Below are 15,000 nucleotides of genomic sequence, written 5' to 3'. Positions count from 1 at the left end.
GTTTGTGTAGTGTTTATGTTTGTGCAGTATGTATATAGTGTTTATGTTTGTGCAGTGTGTATATAGTGTTAATGTTTGTGTAGTGTTTATGTTTGTGCAGTGTGTATATAGTGTTAATGTTTGTGTAGTGTTTATGTTTGTGTAGTGTGTATATAGTGTTAATGTTTGTGTAGTGTTTATGTTTGTGCAGTGTGTATATAGTGTTAATGTTTGTGTAGTGTTTATGTTTGTGTAGTGTGTATATAGTGTTAATGTTTGTGTAGTGTGTATATAGTGTTAATGTTTGTGTAGTGTTTATGTTTGTGCAGTGTGTGTATATAGTGTTAATGTTTGTGTAGTGTTTATGTTTGTGCAGTATGTATATAGTGTTTATGTTTGTGTAGTGTTTATGTTTGTGCAGTGTGTATATAGTGTTAGTGTTTGTGTAGTGTTTATGTTTGTGCAGTGTGTATATAGTGTTAGTGTTTGTGTAGTGTTTATGTTTGTGCAGTGTGTATATAGTGTTAGTGTTTGTGTAGTGTTTATGTTTGTGTAGTGTGTATATAGTGTTAGTGTAGTGTTTATGTTTGTGTAGCGTGTATATAGTGTTAGTGTTTGTGTAGTGTTTATGTTTGTGCAGTGTGTATATAGTGTTAGTGTTTGTGTAGTGTTTATGTTTGTGCAGTGTGTATATAGTGTTAATGTTTGTGTAGTGTTTATGTTTGTGCAGTGTGTATATAGTGTTAATGTTTGTGTAGTGTTTATGTTTGTGCAGTGTGTATATAGTGTTAATGTTTGTGTAGTGTTTATGTTTGTGCAGTGTGTATATAGTGTTAGTGTTTGTGTAGTGTTTATGTTTGTGCAGTGTGTATATAGTGTTAGTGTTTGTGTAGTGTTTATGTTTGTGCAGTGTGTATATAGTGTTAGTGTTTGTGTAGTGTTTATGTTTGTGCAGTGTGTATATAGTTTTAATGTTTGTGTAGTGTTTATGTTTGTGCAGTGTGTATATAGTGTTAATGTTTGTGTAGTGTTTATGTTTGTGCAGTGTGTATATAGTGTTAATGTTTGTGTAGTGTTTATGTTTGTGCAGCGTGTATATAGTGTTAGTGTTTGTGTAGTGTTTATGTTTGTGCAGCGTGTATATAGTGTTAGTGTTTGTGTAGTGTTTATGTTTGTGCAGCGTGTATATAGTGTTAATGTTTGTGTAGTGTTTATGTTTGTGCAGTGTGTATATAGTGTTAGTGTTTGTGTAGTGTTTATGTTTGTGCAGTGTGTATATAGTTTTAATGTTTGTGTAGTGTTTATGTTTGTGCAGTGTGTATATAGTGTTAATGTTTGTGTAGTGTTTATGTTTGTGCAGCGTGTATATAGTGTTAGTGTTTGTGTAGTGTTTATGTTTGTGCAGCGTGTATATAGTGTTAATGTTTGTGTAGTGTTTATGTTTGTGCAGTGTGTATATAGTGTTAATGTTTGTGTAGTGTTTATGTTTGTGCAGTGTGTATATAGTGTTAATGTTTGTGTAGTGTTAATGTTTGTGCAGTGTGTATATAGTGTTAGTGTTTGTGTAGTGTTTATGTTTGTGTAGTGTGTATATAGTGTTAATGTTTGTGCAGTGTGTATATAGTGTTATGTTTGTGCAGTGTGTATATAGTGTTAATGTTTGTGTAGTGTTTATGTTTGTGCAGTATGTATATAGTGTTAATGTTTGTGTAGTGTTTATGTTTGTGCAGTGTGTATATAGTGTTAATGTTTGTGTAGTGTTTATGTTTGTGCAGTGTGTATATAGTGTTAATGTTTGTGTAGCATTTATGTTTGTGCAGTGTGTATATAGTGTTAATGTTTGTGTAGTGTTTATGTTTGTGCAGTGTGTATATAGTGTTAATGTGTATATAGTGTTAATGTTTGTGTAGTGTTTATGTTTGTGCAGTGTGTATAAAGTGTTAATGTTTGTGTAGCGTTTATGTTTGTGCAGTGTGTATATAGTGTTAATGTTTGTGTAGCGTTTATGTTTGTGCAGTGTGTATATAGTGTTAATGTTTGTGTAGTGTTTATGTTTGTGCAGTGTGTATATAGTGTTAGTGTTTGTGTAGTGTTTATGTTTGTGCAGTATGTATATAGTGTTTATGTTTTGTGTAGTGTGTATATAGTGTTAATGTTTGTGTAGTGTTTATGTTTGTGCAGTGTGTATATAGTGTTAATGTTTGTGTAGTGTTTATGTTTGTGTAGTGTGTATATAGTGTTAATGTTTGTGTAGTGTGTATATAGTGTTAATGTTTGTGTAGTGTTTATGTTTGTGCAGTGTGTATATAGTGTTAATGTTTGTGTAGTGTTTATGTTTGTGCAGTGTGTATATAGTGTTAATGTCTGTGTAGTGTTTATGTTTGTGTAGTGTGTATATAGTGTTAATGTCTGTGTAGTGTTTATGTTTGTGTAGTGTGTATATAGTGTTAATGTTTGTGTAGTGTGTATATAGTGTTAATGTTTGTGTAGTGTTTATGTTTGTGCAGTGTGTATATAGTGTTAATGTTTGTGTAGTGTTTATGTTTGTGTAGTGTGTATATAGTGTTAATGTTTGTGTAGTGTTTATGTTTGTGCAGTGTGTATATAGTGTTAATGTTTGTGTAGTGTTTATGTTTGTGCAGTGTGTATATAGTGTTAATGTTTGTGTAGTGTTTATGTTTGTGTAGTGTGTATATAGTGTTAATGTTTGTGTAGTGTGTATATAGTGTTAATGTTTGTGTAGTGTTTATGTTTGTGCAGTGTGTATATAGTGTTAATGTTTGTGTAGTGTTTATGTTTGTGCAGTGTGTATATAGTGTTAATGTCTGTGTAGTGTTTATGTTTGTGTAGTGTGTATATAGTGTTAATGTCTGTGTAGTGTTTATGTTTGTGTAGTGTGTATATAGTGTTAATGTTTGTGTAGTGTGTATATAGTGTTAATGTTTGTGTAGTGTTTATGTTTGTGCAGTGTGTATATAGTGTTAATGTTTGTGTAGTGTTTATGTTTGTGCAGTGTGTATATAGTGTTAATGTTTGTGTAGTGTTTATGTTTGTGCAGTGTGTATATAGTGTTAATGTCTGTGTAGTGTTTATGTTTGTGTAGTGTGTATATAGTGTTAATGTCTGTGTAGTGTTTATGTTTGTGCAGTGTGTATATAGTGTTAATGTTTGTGTAGTGTTTATGTTTGTGTAGTGTGTATATAGTGTTAATGTTTGTGTAGTGTTTATGTTTGTGCAGTGTGTATATAGTGTTAATGTTTGTGTAGTGTTTATGTTTGTGCAGTGTGTATATAGTGTTAATGTTTGTGTAGTGTTTATGTTTGTGCAGTGTGTATATAGTGTTAATGTTTGTGTAGTGTTTATGTTTGTGCAGTGTGTATATAGTGTTAATGTTTGTGTAGTGTTTATGTTTGTGCAGTGTGTATATAGTGTTAATGTTTGTGTAGTGTTTATGTTTGTGTAGTGTGTATATAGTGTTAATGTTTGTGTAGTGTTTATGTTTGTGCAGTGTGTATATAGTGTTAATGTTTGTGTAGTGTTTATGTTTGTGCAGTGTGTATATAGTGTTAGTGTTTGTGTAGTGTTTATGTTTGTGCAGTGTGTATATAGTGTTAATGTTTGTGTAGTGTTTATGTTTGTGCAGTGTGTATATAGTGTTAATGTTTGTGTAGTGTTTATGTTTGTGCAGTGTGTATATAGTGTTAATGTTTGTGTAGTGTTTATGTTTGTGCAGTGTGTATATAGTGTTAGTGTTTGTGTAGTGTTTATGTTTGTGCAGTGTGTATATAGTGTTAGTGTTTGTGTAGTGTTTATGTTTGTGCAGTGTGTATATAGTGTTAGTGTTTGTGTAGTGTTTATGTTTGTGCAGTGTGTATATAGTGTTAATGTTTGTGTAGTGTTTATGTTTGTGCAGTGTGTATATAGTGTTAATGTTTGTGTAGTGTTTATGTTTGTGCAGTGTGTATATAGTGTTAATGTTTGTGTAGTGTTTATGTTTGTGCAGCGTGTATATAGTGTTAGTGTTTGTGTAGTGTTTATGTTTGTGCAGCGTGTATATAGTGTTAGTGTTTGTGTAGTGTTTATGTTTGTGCAGCGTGTATATAGTGTTAATGTTTGTGTAGTGTTTATGTTTGTGCAGTGTGTATATAGTGTTAGTGTTTGTGTAGTGTTTATGTTTGTGCAGTGTGTATATAGTTTTAATGTTTGTGTAGTGTTTATGTTTGTGCAGTGTGTATATAGTGTTAATGTTTGTGTAGTGTTTATGTTTGTGCAGCGTGTATATAGTGTTAGTGTTTGTGTAGTGTTTATGTTTGTGCAGCGTGTATATAGTGTTAATGTTTGTGTAGTGTTTATGTTTGTGCAGTGTGTATATAGTGTTAATGTTTGTGTAGTGTTTATGTTTGTGCAGTGTGTATATAGTGTTAATGTTTGTGTAGTGTTAATGTTTGTGCAGTGTGTATATAGTGTTAGTGTTTGTGTAGTGTTTATGTTTGTGTAGTGTGTATATAGTGTTAATGTTTGTGCAGTGTGTATATAGTGTTATGTTTGTGCAGTGTGTATATAGTGTTAATGTTTGTGTAGTGTTTATGTTTGTGCAGTATGTATATAGTGTTAATGTTTGTGTAGTGTTTATGTTTGTGCAGTGTGTATATAGTGTTAATGTTTGTGTAGTGTTTATGTTTGTGCAGTGTGTATATAGTGTTAATGTTTGTGTAGCATTTATGTTTGTGCAGTGTGTATATAGTGTTAATGTTTGTGTAGTGTTTATGTTTGTGCAGTGTGTATATAGTGTTAATGTGTATATAGTGTTAATGTTTGTGTAGTGTTTATGTTTGTGCAGTGTGTATAAAGTGTTAATGTTTGTGTAGCGTTTATGTTTGTGCAGTGTGTATATAGTGTTAATGTTTGTGTAGCGTTTATGTTTGTGCAGTGTGTATATAGTGTTAATGTTTGTGTAGTGTTTATGTTTGTGCAGTGTGTATATAGTGTTAGTGTTTGTGTAGTGTTTATGTTTGTGCAGTATGTATATAGTGTTTATGTTTGTGTAGTGTGTATATAGTGTTAATGTTTGTGTAGTGTTTATGTTTGTGCAGTGTGTATATAGTGTTAATGTTTGTGTAGTGTTTATGTTTGTGTAGTGTGTATATAGTGTTAATGTTTGTGTAGTGTGTATATAGTGTTAATGTTTGTGTAGTGTTTATGTTTGTGCAGTGTGTATATAGTGTTAATGTTTGTGTAGTGTTTATGTTTGTGCAGTGTGTATATAGTGTTAATGTCTGTGTAGTGTTTATGTTTGTGTAGTGTGTATATAGTGTTAATGTCTGTGTAGTGTTTATGTTTGTGTAGTGTGTATATAGTGTTAATGTTTGTGTAGTGTGTATATAGTGTTAATGTTTGTGTAGTGTTTATGTTTGTGCAGTGTGTATATAGTGTTAATGTTTGTGTAGTGTTTATGTTTGTGTAGTGTGTATATAGTGTTAATGTTTGTGTAGTGTTTATGTTTGTGCAGTGTGTATATAGTGTTAATGTTTGTGTAGTGTTTATGTTTGTGCAGTGTGTATATAGTGTTAATGTTTGTGTAGTGTTTATGTTTGTGTAGTGTGTATATAGTGTTAATGTTTGTGTAGTGTGTATATAGTGTTAATGTTTGTGTAGTGTTTATGTTTGTGCAGTGTGTATATAGTGTTAATGTTTGTGTAGTGTTTATGTTTGTGCAGTGTGTATATAGTGTTAATGTCTGTGTAGTGTTTATGTTTGTGTAGTGTGTATATAGTGTTAATGTCTGTGTAGTGTTTATGTTTGTGTAGTGTGTATATAGTGTTAATGTTTGTGTAGTGTGTATATAGTGTTAATGTTTGTGTAGTGTTTATGTTTGTGCAGTGTGTATATAGTGTTAATGTTTGTGTAGTGTTTATGTTTGTGCAGTGTGTATATAGTGTTAATGTTTGTGTAGTGTTTATGTTTGTGCAGTGTGTATATAGTGTTAATGTCTGTGTAGTGTTTATGTTTGTGTAGTGTGTATATAGTGTTAATGTCTGTGTAGTGTTTATGTTTGTGCAGTGTGTATATAGTGTTAATGTTTGTGTAGTGTTTATGTTTGTGTAGTGTGTATATAGTGTTAATGTTTGTGTAGTGTTTATGTTTGTGCAGTGTGTATATAGTGTTAATGTTTGTGTAGTGTTTATGTTTGTGCAGTGTGTATATAGTGTTAATGTTTGTGTAGTGTTTATGTTTGTGCAGTGTGTATATAGTGTTAATGTTTGTGTAGTGTTTATGTTTGTGCAGTGTGTATATAGTGTTAATGTTTGTGTAGTGTTTATGTTTGTGCAGTGTGTATATAGTGTTAATGTTTGTGTAGTGTTTATGTTTGTGCAGTGTGTATATAGTGTTAGTGTTTGTGTAGTGTTTATGTTTGTGCAGTGTGTATATAGTTTTAATGTTTGTGTAGTGTTTATGTTTGTGCAGTGTGTATATAGTGTTAATGTTTGTGTAGTGTTTATGTTTGTGCAGTGTGTATATAGTGTTAATGTTTGTGTAGTGTTTATGTTTGTGCAGCGTGTATATAGTGTTAGTGTTTGTGTAGTGTTTATGTTTGTGCAGCGTGTATATAGTGTTAGTGTTTGTGTAGTGTTTATGTTTGTGCAGCGTGTATATAGTGTTAATGTTTGTGTAGTGTTTATGTTTGTGCAGTGTGTATATAGTGTTAATGTTTGTGTAGTGTTTATGTTTGTGCAGTGTGTATATAGTGTTAATGTTTGTGTAGTGTTTATGTTTGTGCAGTGTGTATATAGTGTTAGTGTTTGTGTAGTGTTTATGTTTGTGTAGTGTGTATATAGTGTTAATGTTTGTGCAGTGTGTATATAGTGTTATGTTTGTGCAGTGTGTATATAGTGTTAATGTTTGTGCAGTGTGTATATAGTGTTTATGTTTGTGCAGTGTGTATATAGTGTTAATGTTTGTGTAGTGTTTATGTTTGTGCAGTGTGTATATAGTGTTAATGTTTGTGTGAGTGAGTGTGTTTGTGTGTGTGTGTGAGAGAGTGTGTGAGTGTGCGTGTGTGTGTGTGTGTGTGTGTGTGAGTGAGTGTGTGTATGTTTGTGCAGTGTGTATATAGTGTTAGTGTTTGTGTAGTGTTTATGTTTGTGTAGTGTTTATGTTTGTGCAGTGTGTATATAGTGTTAGTGTTTGTGTAGTGTTTATGTTTGTGCAGTGTGTATATAGTGTTAATGTTTGTGTAGTGTTTATGTTTGTGTAGTGTGTATACAGGTGCATCTCAATAAATTAGAATGTCGTGGAAAAGTTCATTTATTTCAGTAATTCAACTCAAATTGTGAAACTCGTGTATTAAATAAATTCAATGCACACAGACTGAAGTAGTTTAAGTCTTTGGTTCTTTTAATTGTGATGATTTTGGCTCACATTTAACAAAAACCCACCAATTCACTATCTCAAAAAATTAGAATACATCATAAGACCAATAAAAAAACATTTTTAGTGAATTGTTGGCCTTCCGGAAAGTATGTTCATTTACTGTATATGTACTCAATACTTGGTAGGGGCTCATTTTGCTTTAATTACTGCCTCAATTCGGCGTGGCATGGAGGTGATCAGTTTGTGGCACTGCTGAGGTGGTATGGAAGCCCAGGTTTCTTTGACAGTGGCTTTCAGCTCATCTGCATTTTTTAGTCTCTTGTTTCTCATTTTCCTCTTGACAATACCCCATAGATTCTCTATGGGGTTCAGGTCTGGTGAGTTTGCTGGCCAGTCAAGCACACCAACACCATGGTCATTTAACCAACTTTTGGTGCTTTTGGCAGTGTGGGCAGGTGCCAAATCCTGCTGGAAAATGAAATCAGCATCTTTAAAAAGCTGGTCAGCAGAAGGAAGCATGAAGTGCTCCAAAATTTCTTGGTAAACGGGTGCAGTGACTTTGGTTTTCAAAAAACACAATGGACCAACACCAGCAGATGACATTGCACCCCAAATCATCACAGACTGTGGAAACTGAACACTGGACTTCAAGCAACTTGGGCTATGAGCTTCTCCACCCTTCCTCCAGACTCTAGGACCTTGGTTTCCAAATGAAATACAAAACTTGCTCTCATCTGAAAAGAGGACTTTGGAACACTGGGCAACAGTCCAGTTCTTCTTCTCCTTAGCCCAGGTAAGACGCATCTGACGTTGTCTTTGGTTCAGGAGTGGCTTAACAAGAGGAATACGACAACTGTAGCCAAATTCCTTGACATGTCTGTGTGTGGTGGCTCTTGATGCCTTGACCCCAGCCTCAGTCCATTCCTTGTGAAGTTCACCCAAATTCTTGAATCGATTTTACTTGACAATCATAAGGCTGCGGTTCTCTCGGTTGGTTGTGCATCTTTTTCTTCCACACTTTTTCCTTCCACTCAACTTTCTGTTAACATGCTTGGATACAGCACTCTGTGAACAGCCAGCTTCTTTGGCAATGAATGTTTGTGGCTTACCCTCCTTGTGAAGGGTGTCAATGATTGTCTTCTGGACAACTGTCAGATCAGCAGTCTTCCCCATGATTGTGTAGCCTAGTGAACCAAACTGAGAGACCATTTTGAAGGCTCAGGAAACCTTTGCAGGTGTTTTGAGCTGATTAGCTGATTGGCATGTCACCATATTCTAATTTTTTGAGATAGTGAATTGGTGGGTTTTTGTTAAATGTGAGCCAAAATCATCACAATTAAAAGAACCAAAGACTTAAACTACTTCAGTCTGTGTGCATTGAATTTATTTAATACACGAGTTTCACAATTTGAGTTGAATTACTGAAATAAATGAACTTTTCCACGACATTCTAATTTATTGAGATGCACCTGTATAGTGTTAATGTTTGTGTAGTGTTTATGTTTGTGCAGTGTGTATATAGTGTTAGTGTTTGTGTAGTGTTTATGTTTGTGTAGTGTGTATATAGTGTTAATGTTTGTGTAGTGTTTATGTTTGTGCAGTGTGTATATAGTGTTAATGTTTGTGTAGCGTTTATGTTTGTGCAGTGTGTATATAGTGTTAGTGTTTGTGTAACGTTTATGTTTGTGCAGTGTGTATATAGTGTTAATGTTTGTGTAGCGTTTATGTTTATGTTGTGTATGTACACACACACACACACTCACACATACATACACACACTCACTCACACACACACACACACACACACACGCACACTCACACACTCTCTCACACACACACACAAACACACTCACTCACACAAACACACACATACACTCACTTACACACACACACACACACACACACACACACTCTCTCACACTCTCATACACACACACAAACACACACATACACTCACTCACACACACGCACTCACACACAAACACACATACACATACACTCACTCACACACACACACACACACTCACTCACACACTCTCACATACACACACACACACTCACTCACACACACACACACACACTCACTCACACACTCTCACATACACACACACACACTCACTCACACACTCTCACACACACACATTCACTCACACTTTCACACTCACTCACTCACACACACTCTCACACACACACTCTCTCACACACCACACATAAACATACACACACACACTCTCACACTCACTCACACACTCTCTCACACACACACACACACACATGAGAGGGGCCTGACAGATCGATGTGTGTGTGTTTGGGGTGTTTAATGCAGCCGAGCGTTCAGTCTGACAGTCAGATTGTGTGTGGATTCACATCAGAGCGAGTGTGAAACAGACTCAAACATGAAGCATCATTGTGTCATCAAACACACCGTCTTCAAAGAGTTCCTCGCCGAGTTCCTCGGGACGTTTGTGCTGGTGGTGAGTAACTGTATCTCTGTTTTTAATGGGACTGATGGGAGATTTATCAAGACAAGAAAAAAAATCACTTTTATTCTATAAAGAGCTGTTTTATTCTATACAGACTGTGTGTCTGTTCTTCATTGTATTGTTCCATACAGAAATCTTATATATGACCATATAAGAACATATATATAGTTCATATATTTCAGCATATATGTACATAAATTAAAATTCCACAAGTTCATGGGGAAAATACATTACCTATATGATACAGACATTTTCTCTGCAGTATTCTGAAATATATGTTGCATAAATATTCAAGTATGTGACTCTTTATGTAAATGAAAAAGGTAACACTTTACAGTTCAATTAGTTAACAAACTAAAAATGAACAATATTTTTACAGCATTAATTAATCATTTTAACAAACTTATACATTTAAAAAAAATTGAAAGTTGTATATGTTAACATTAGTTAATGCACTGTGAACTTTCATGAACTAACAATGAACAATGTGCTTTTATCAATTAACATAAATCAATATTAATAAATGCTGTCAGCATATTGTTCACTGATAGTTCATGATACTTAATGCATCATGTAAAGTGTTTCCACAAAAATCATCCAGTAAATGAAGATGTGCATCTGTTGTCATATATGTGATTTCTGTGTGGGGTTCCATGTATACTGTTGTGTGGTAATCAGTGAACTGTTGTGTGTCAGTTGTTTGGTTGTGGGTCTGTGGCTCAGACAGTGTTGAGCAGAAACACTCTCGGCGAGCCGTTGACTGTTCACATCGGCTTCAGCACTGGACTCATGATGGGTGTGTATGTGGCCGGCGGCGTCTCAGGTAAACATCACACACATGTTATTATACAGACACAACACTGCACATGTGTTATATAACATCACACATACTGTACATCACTCTCACATGTGAGTCATAATGTGATTATCAGGATTCTCAGAAGTCATCAATACATCTCTCTGAAGCGACACACTGCCGATTTAATTTCAGAGGTACAGATGAAATATTCTGTCACTCTTGTTGTGTCATGAAGTTTTGTAAGTTTTGGATGGATTATGATGTCATCAGGACCATCATCATAATACTCCTGAATGACGATTGATCTGATTTGTCAAACTCTCTCTCTCTCTGCTGATTTCTGAGGTCATATGATGCTCAGGGCGACTATTCTGATATTGATCCGGGCACATGCCAGTGTGTGTGTGTGTGTGTGTGTGTGTGTGTGTGTGTGTGTGTGTGTTTAGAAGAGAGCAGATGAGTTTATTCAGTGAGTTTGTGTAAAATGATGGTTGTGTGTCTTATATAATAGGTCAGTTAAATACTGTAAAAGACAGATATGAACTAGTGAAATGAAACACAGTGAATGACATTGTGTAGTGTTTGTGTAGTGTTTATGTTTGTGTAGTGTTTATGTTTGTGCAGTATGTATATAGTGTTTATGTTTGTGCAGTGTGTATATAGTGTTAATGTTTGTGTAGTGTTTATGTTTGTGCAGTGTGTATATAGTGTTAATGTTTGTGTAGTGTTTATGTTTGTGTAGTGTGTATATAGTGTTAATGTTTGTGTAGTGTTTATGTTTGTGCAGTGTGTATATAGTGTTAATGTTTGTGTAGTGTTTATGTTTGTGTAGTGTGTATATAGTGTTAATGTTTGTGTAGTGTGTATATAGTGTTAATGTTTGTGTAGTGTTTATGTTTGTGCAGTGTGTGTATATAGTGTTAATGTTTGTGTAGTGTTTATGTTTGTGCAGTATGTATATAGTGTTTATGTTTGTGTAGTGTTTATGTTTGTGCAGTGTGTATATAGTGTTAGTGTTTGTGTAGTGTTTATGTTTGTGCAGTGTGTATATAGTGTTAGTGTTTGTGTAGTGTTTATGTTTGTGCAGTGTGTATATAGTGTTAGTGTTTGTGTAGTGTTTATGTTTGTGTAGTGTGTATATAGTGTTAGTGTAGTGTTTATGTTTGTGTAGCGTGTATATAGTGTTAGTGTTTGTGTAGTGTTTATGTTTGTGCAGTGTGTATATAGTGTTAGTGTTTGTGTAGTGTTTATGTTTGTGCAGTGTGTATATAGTGTTAATGTTTGTGTAGTGTTTATGTTTGTGCAGTGTGTATATAGTGTTAATGTTTGTGTAGTGTTTATGTTTGTGCAGTGTGTATATAGTGTTAATGTTTGTGTAGTGTTTATGTTTGTGCAGTGTGTATATAGTGTTAGTGTTTGTGTAGTGTTTATGTTTGTGCAGTGTGTATATAGTGTTAGTGTTTGTGTAGTGTTTATGTTTGTGCAGTGTGTATATAGTGTTAGTGTTTGTGTAGTGTTTATGTTTGTGCAGTGTGTATATAGTTTTAATGTTTGTGTAGTGTTTATGTTTGTGCAGTGTGTATATAGTGTTAATGTTTGTGTAGTGTTTATGTTTGTGCAGTGTGTATATAGTGTTAATGTTTGTGTAGTGTTTATGTTTGTGCAGCGTGTATATAGTGTTAGTGTTTGTGTAGTGTTTATGTTTGTGCAGCGTGTATATAGTGTTAGTGTTTGTGTAGTGTTTATGTTTGTGCAGCGTGTATATAGTGTTAATGTTTGTGTAGTGTTTATGTTTGTGCAGTGTGTATATAGTGTTAGTGTTTGTGTAGTGTTTATGTTTGTGCAGTGTGTATATAGTTTTAATGTTTGTGTAGTGTTTATGTTTGTGCAGTGTGTATATAGTGTTAATGTTTGTGTAGTGTTTATGTTTGTGCAGCGTGTATATAGTGTTAGTGTTTGTGTAGTGTTTATGTTTGTGCAGCGTGTATATAGTGTTAATGTTTGTGTAGTGTTTATGTTTGTGCAGTGTGTATATAGTGTTAATGTTTGTGTAGTGTTTATGTTTGTGCAGTGTGTATATAGTGTTAATGTTTGTGTAGTGTTAATGTTTGTGCAGTGTGTATATAGTGTTAGTGTTTGTGTAGTGTTTATGTTTGTGTAGTGTGTATATAGTGTTAATGTTTGTGCAGTGTGTATATAGTGTTATGTTTGTGCAGTGTGTATATAGTGTTAATGTTTGTGTAGTGTTTATGTTTGTGCAGTATGTATATAGTGTTAATGTTTGTGTAGTGTTTATGTTTGTGCAGTGTGTATATAGTGTTAATGTTTGTGTAGTGTTTATGTTTGTGCAGTGTGTATATAGTGTTAATGTTTGTGTAGCATTTATGTTTGTGCAGTGTGTATATAGTGTTAATGTTTGTGTAGTGTTTATGTTTGTGCAGTGTGTATATAGTGTTAATGTGTATATAGTGTTAATGTTTGTGTAGTGTTTATGTTTGTGCAGTGTGTATAAAGTGTTAATGTTTGTGTAGCGTTTATGTTTGTGCAGTGTGTATATAGTGTTAATGTTTGTGTAGCGTTTATGTTTGTGCAGTGTGTATATAGTGTTAATGTTTGTGTAGTGTTTATGTTTGTGCAGTGTGTATATAGTGTTAGTGTTTGTGTAGTGTTTATGTTTGTGCAGTATGTATATAGTGTTTATGTTTGTGTAGTGTGTATATAGTGTTAATGTTTGTGTAGTGTTTATGTTTGTGCAGTGTGTATATAGTGTTAATGTTTGTGTAGTGTTTATGTTTGTGTAGTGTGTATATAGTGTTAATGTTTGTGTAGTGTGTATATAGTGTTAATGTTTGTGTAGTGTTTATGTTTGTGCAGTGTGTATATAGTGTTAATGTTTGTGTAGTGTTTATGTTTGTGCAGTGTGTATATAGTGTTAATGTCTGTGTAGTGTTTATGTTTGTGTAGTGTGTATATAGTGTTAATGTCTGTGTAGTGTTTATGTTTGTGTAGTGTGTATATAGTGTTAATGTTTGTGTAGTGTGTATATAGTGTTAATGTTTGTGTAGTGTTTATGTTTGTGCAGTGTGTATATAGTGTTAATGTTTGTGTAGTGTTTATGTTTGTGTAGTGTGTATATAGTGTTAATGTTTGTGTAGTGTTTATGTTTGTGCAGTGTGTATATAGTGTTAATGTTTGTGTAGTGTTTATGTTTGTGCAGTGTGTATATAGTGTTAATGTTTGTGTAGTGTTTATGTTTGTGTAGTGTGTATATAGTGTTAATGTTTGTGTAGTGTGTATATAGTGTTAATGTTTGTGTAGTGTTTATGTTTGTGCAGTGTGTATATAGTGTTAATGTTTGTGTAGTGTTTATGTTTGTGCAGTGTGTATATAGTGTTAATGTCTGTGTAGTGTTTATGTTTGTGTAGTGTGTATATAGTGTTAATGTCTGTGTAGTGTTTATGTTTGTGTAGTGTGTATATAGTGTTAATGTTTGTGTAGTGTGTATATAGTGTTAATGTTTGTGTAGTGTTTATGTTTGTGCAGTGTGTATATAGTGTTAATGTTTGTGTAGTGTTTATGTTTGTGCAGTGTGTATATAGTGTTAATGTTTGTGTAGTGTTTATGTTTGTGCAGTGTGTATATAGTGTTAATGTCTGTGTAGTGTTTATGTTTGTGTAGTGTGTATATAGTGTTAATGTCTGTGTAGTGTTTATGTTTGTGCAGTGTGTATATAGTGTTAATGTTTGTGTAGTGTTTATGTTTGTGTAGTGTGTATATAGTGTTAATGTTTGTGTAGTGTTTATGTTTGTGCAGTGTGTATATAGTGTTAATGTTTGTGTAGTGTTTATGTTTGTGCAGTGTGTATATAGTGTTAATGTTTGTGTAGTGTTTATGTTTGTGCAGTGTGTATATAGTGTTAATGTTTGTGTAGTGTTTATGTTTGTGCAGTGTGTATATAGTGTTAATGTTTGTGTAGTGTTTATGTTTGTGCAGTGTGTATATAGTGTTAATGTTTGTGTAGTGTTTATGTTTGTGCAGTGTGTATATAGTGTTAGTGTTTGTGTAGTGTTTATGTTTGTGCAGTGTGTATATAGTTTTAATGTTTGTGTAGTGTTTATGTTTGTGCAGTGTGTATATAGTGTTAATGTTTGTGTAGTGTTTATGTTTGTGCAGTGTGTATATAGTGTTAATGTTTGTGTAGTGTTTATGTTTGTGCAGCGTGTATATAGTGTTAGTGTTTGTGTAGTGTTTATGTTTGTGCAGCGTGTATATAGTGTTAGTGTTTGTGTAGTGTTTATGTTTGTGCAGCGTGTATATAGTGTTAATGTTTGTGTAGTGTTTATGTTTGTGCAGTGTGTATATAGTGTT

At 33.6% G+C, this 15,000-nt stretch overlaps 1 protein-coding gene across 14 annotated transcripts in view; it reads left to right on the top strand.

The window, feature by feature from the left end:
* LOC127437162 (aquaporin-9-like) overlaps positions 1-15,000 on the top strand; it is a 39,177-nt gene that overhangs the window by 1,681 nt on the left and 22,496 nt on the right. For 2 of the 14 annotated variants that reach the window (XM_051691893.1, XM_051691902.1), the window contains exon 2: positions 10,530-10,656. The exons of 5 other annotated variants lie outside the window; for them this stretch is intronic. In XM_051691893.1, coding sequence (XP_051547853.1) covers positions 10,530-10,656 — 127 coding nt within the window. Of the gene's footprint in view, positions 1-9,550; positions 9,825-10,138; positions 10,657-10,765; positions 10,827-15,000 lie in introns of those variants that run through there. 7 more of the 14 variants (XM_051691898.1, XM_051691891.1, XM_051691896.1 and 4 more) reach the window with 7 other exon arrangements.

This window comes from Myxocyprinus asiaticus, chromosome 48, assembly GCF_019703515.2.
Source record: "Myxocyprinus asiaticus isolate MX2 ecotype Aquarium Trade chromosome 48, UBuf_Myxa_2, whole genome shotgun sequence".
In the NCBI taxonomy this organism is placed as follows: domain Eukaryota; kingdom Metazoa; phylum Chordata; class Actinopteri; order Cypriniformes; family Catostomidae; genus Myxocyprinus; species Myxocyprinus asiaticus.
Note: the sequence above shows the minus strand (reverse complement) of the source record. Positions and strands in the feature narration are given on the sequence as shown.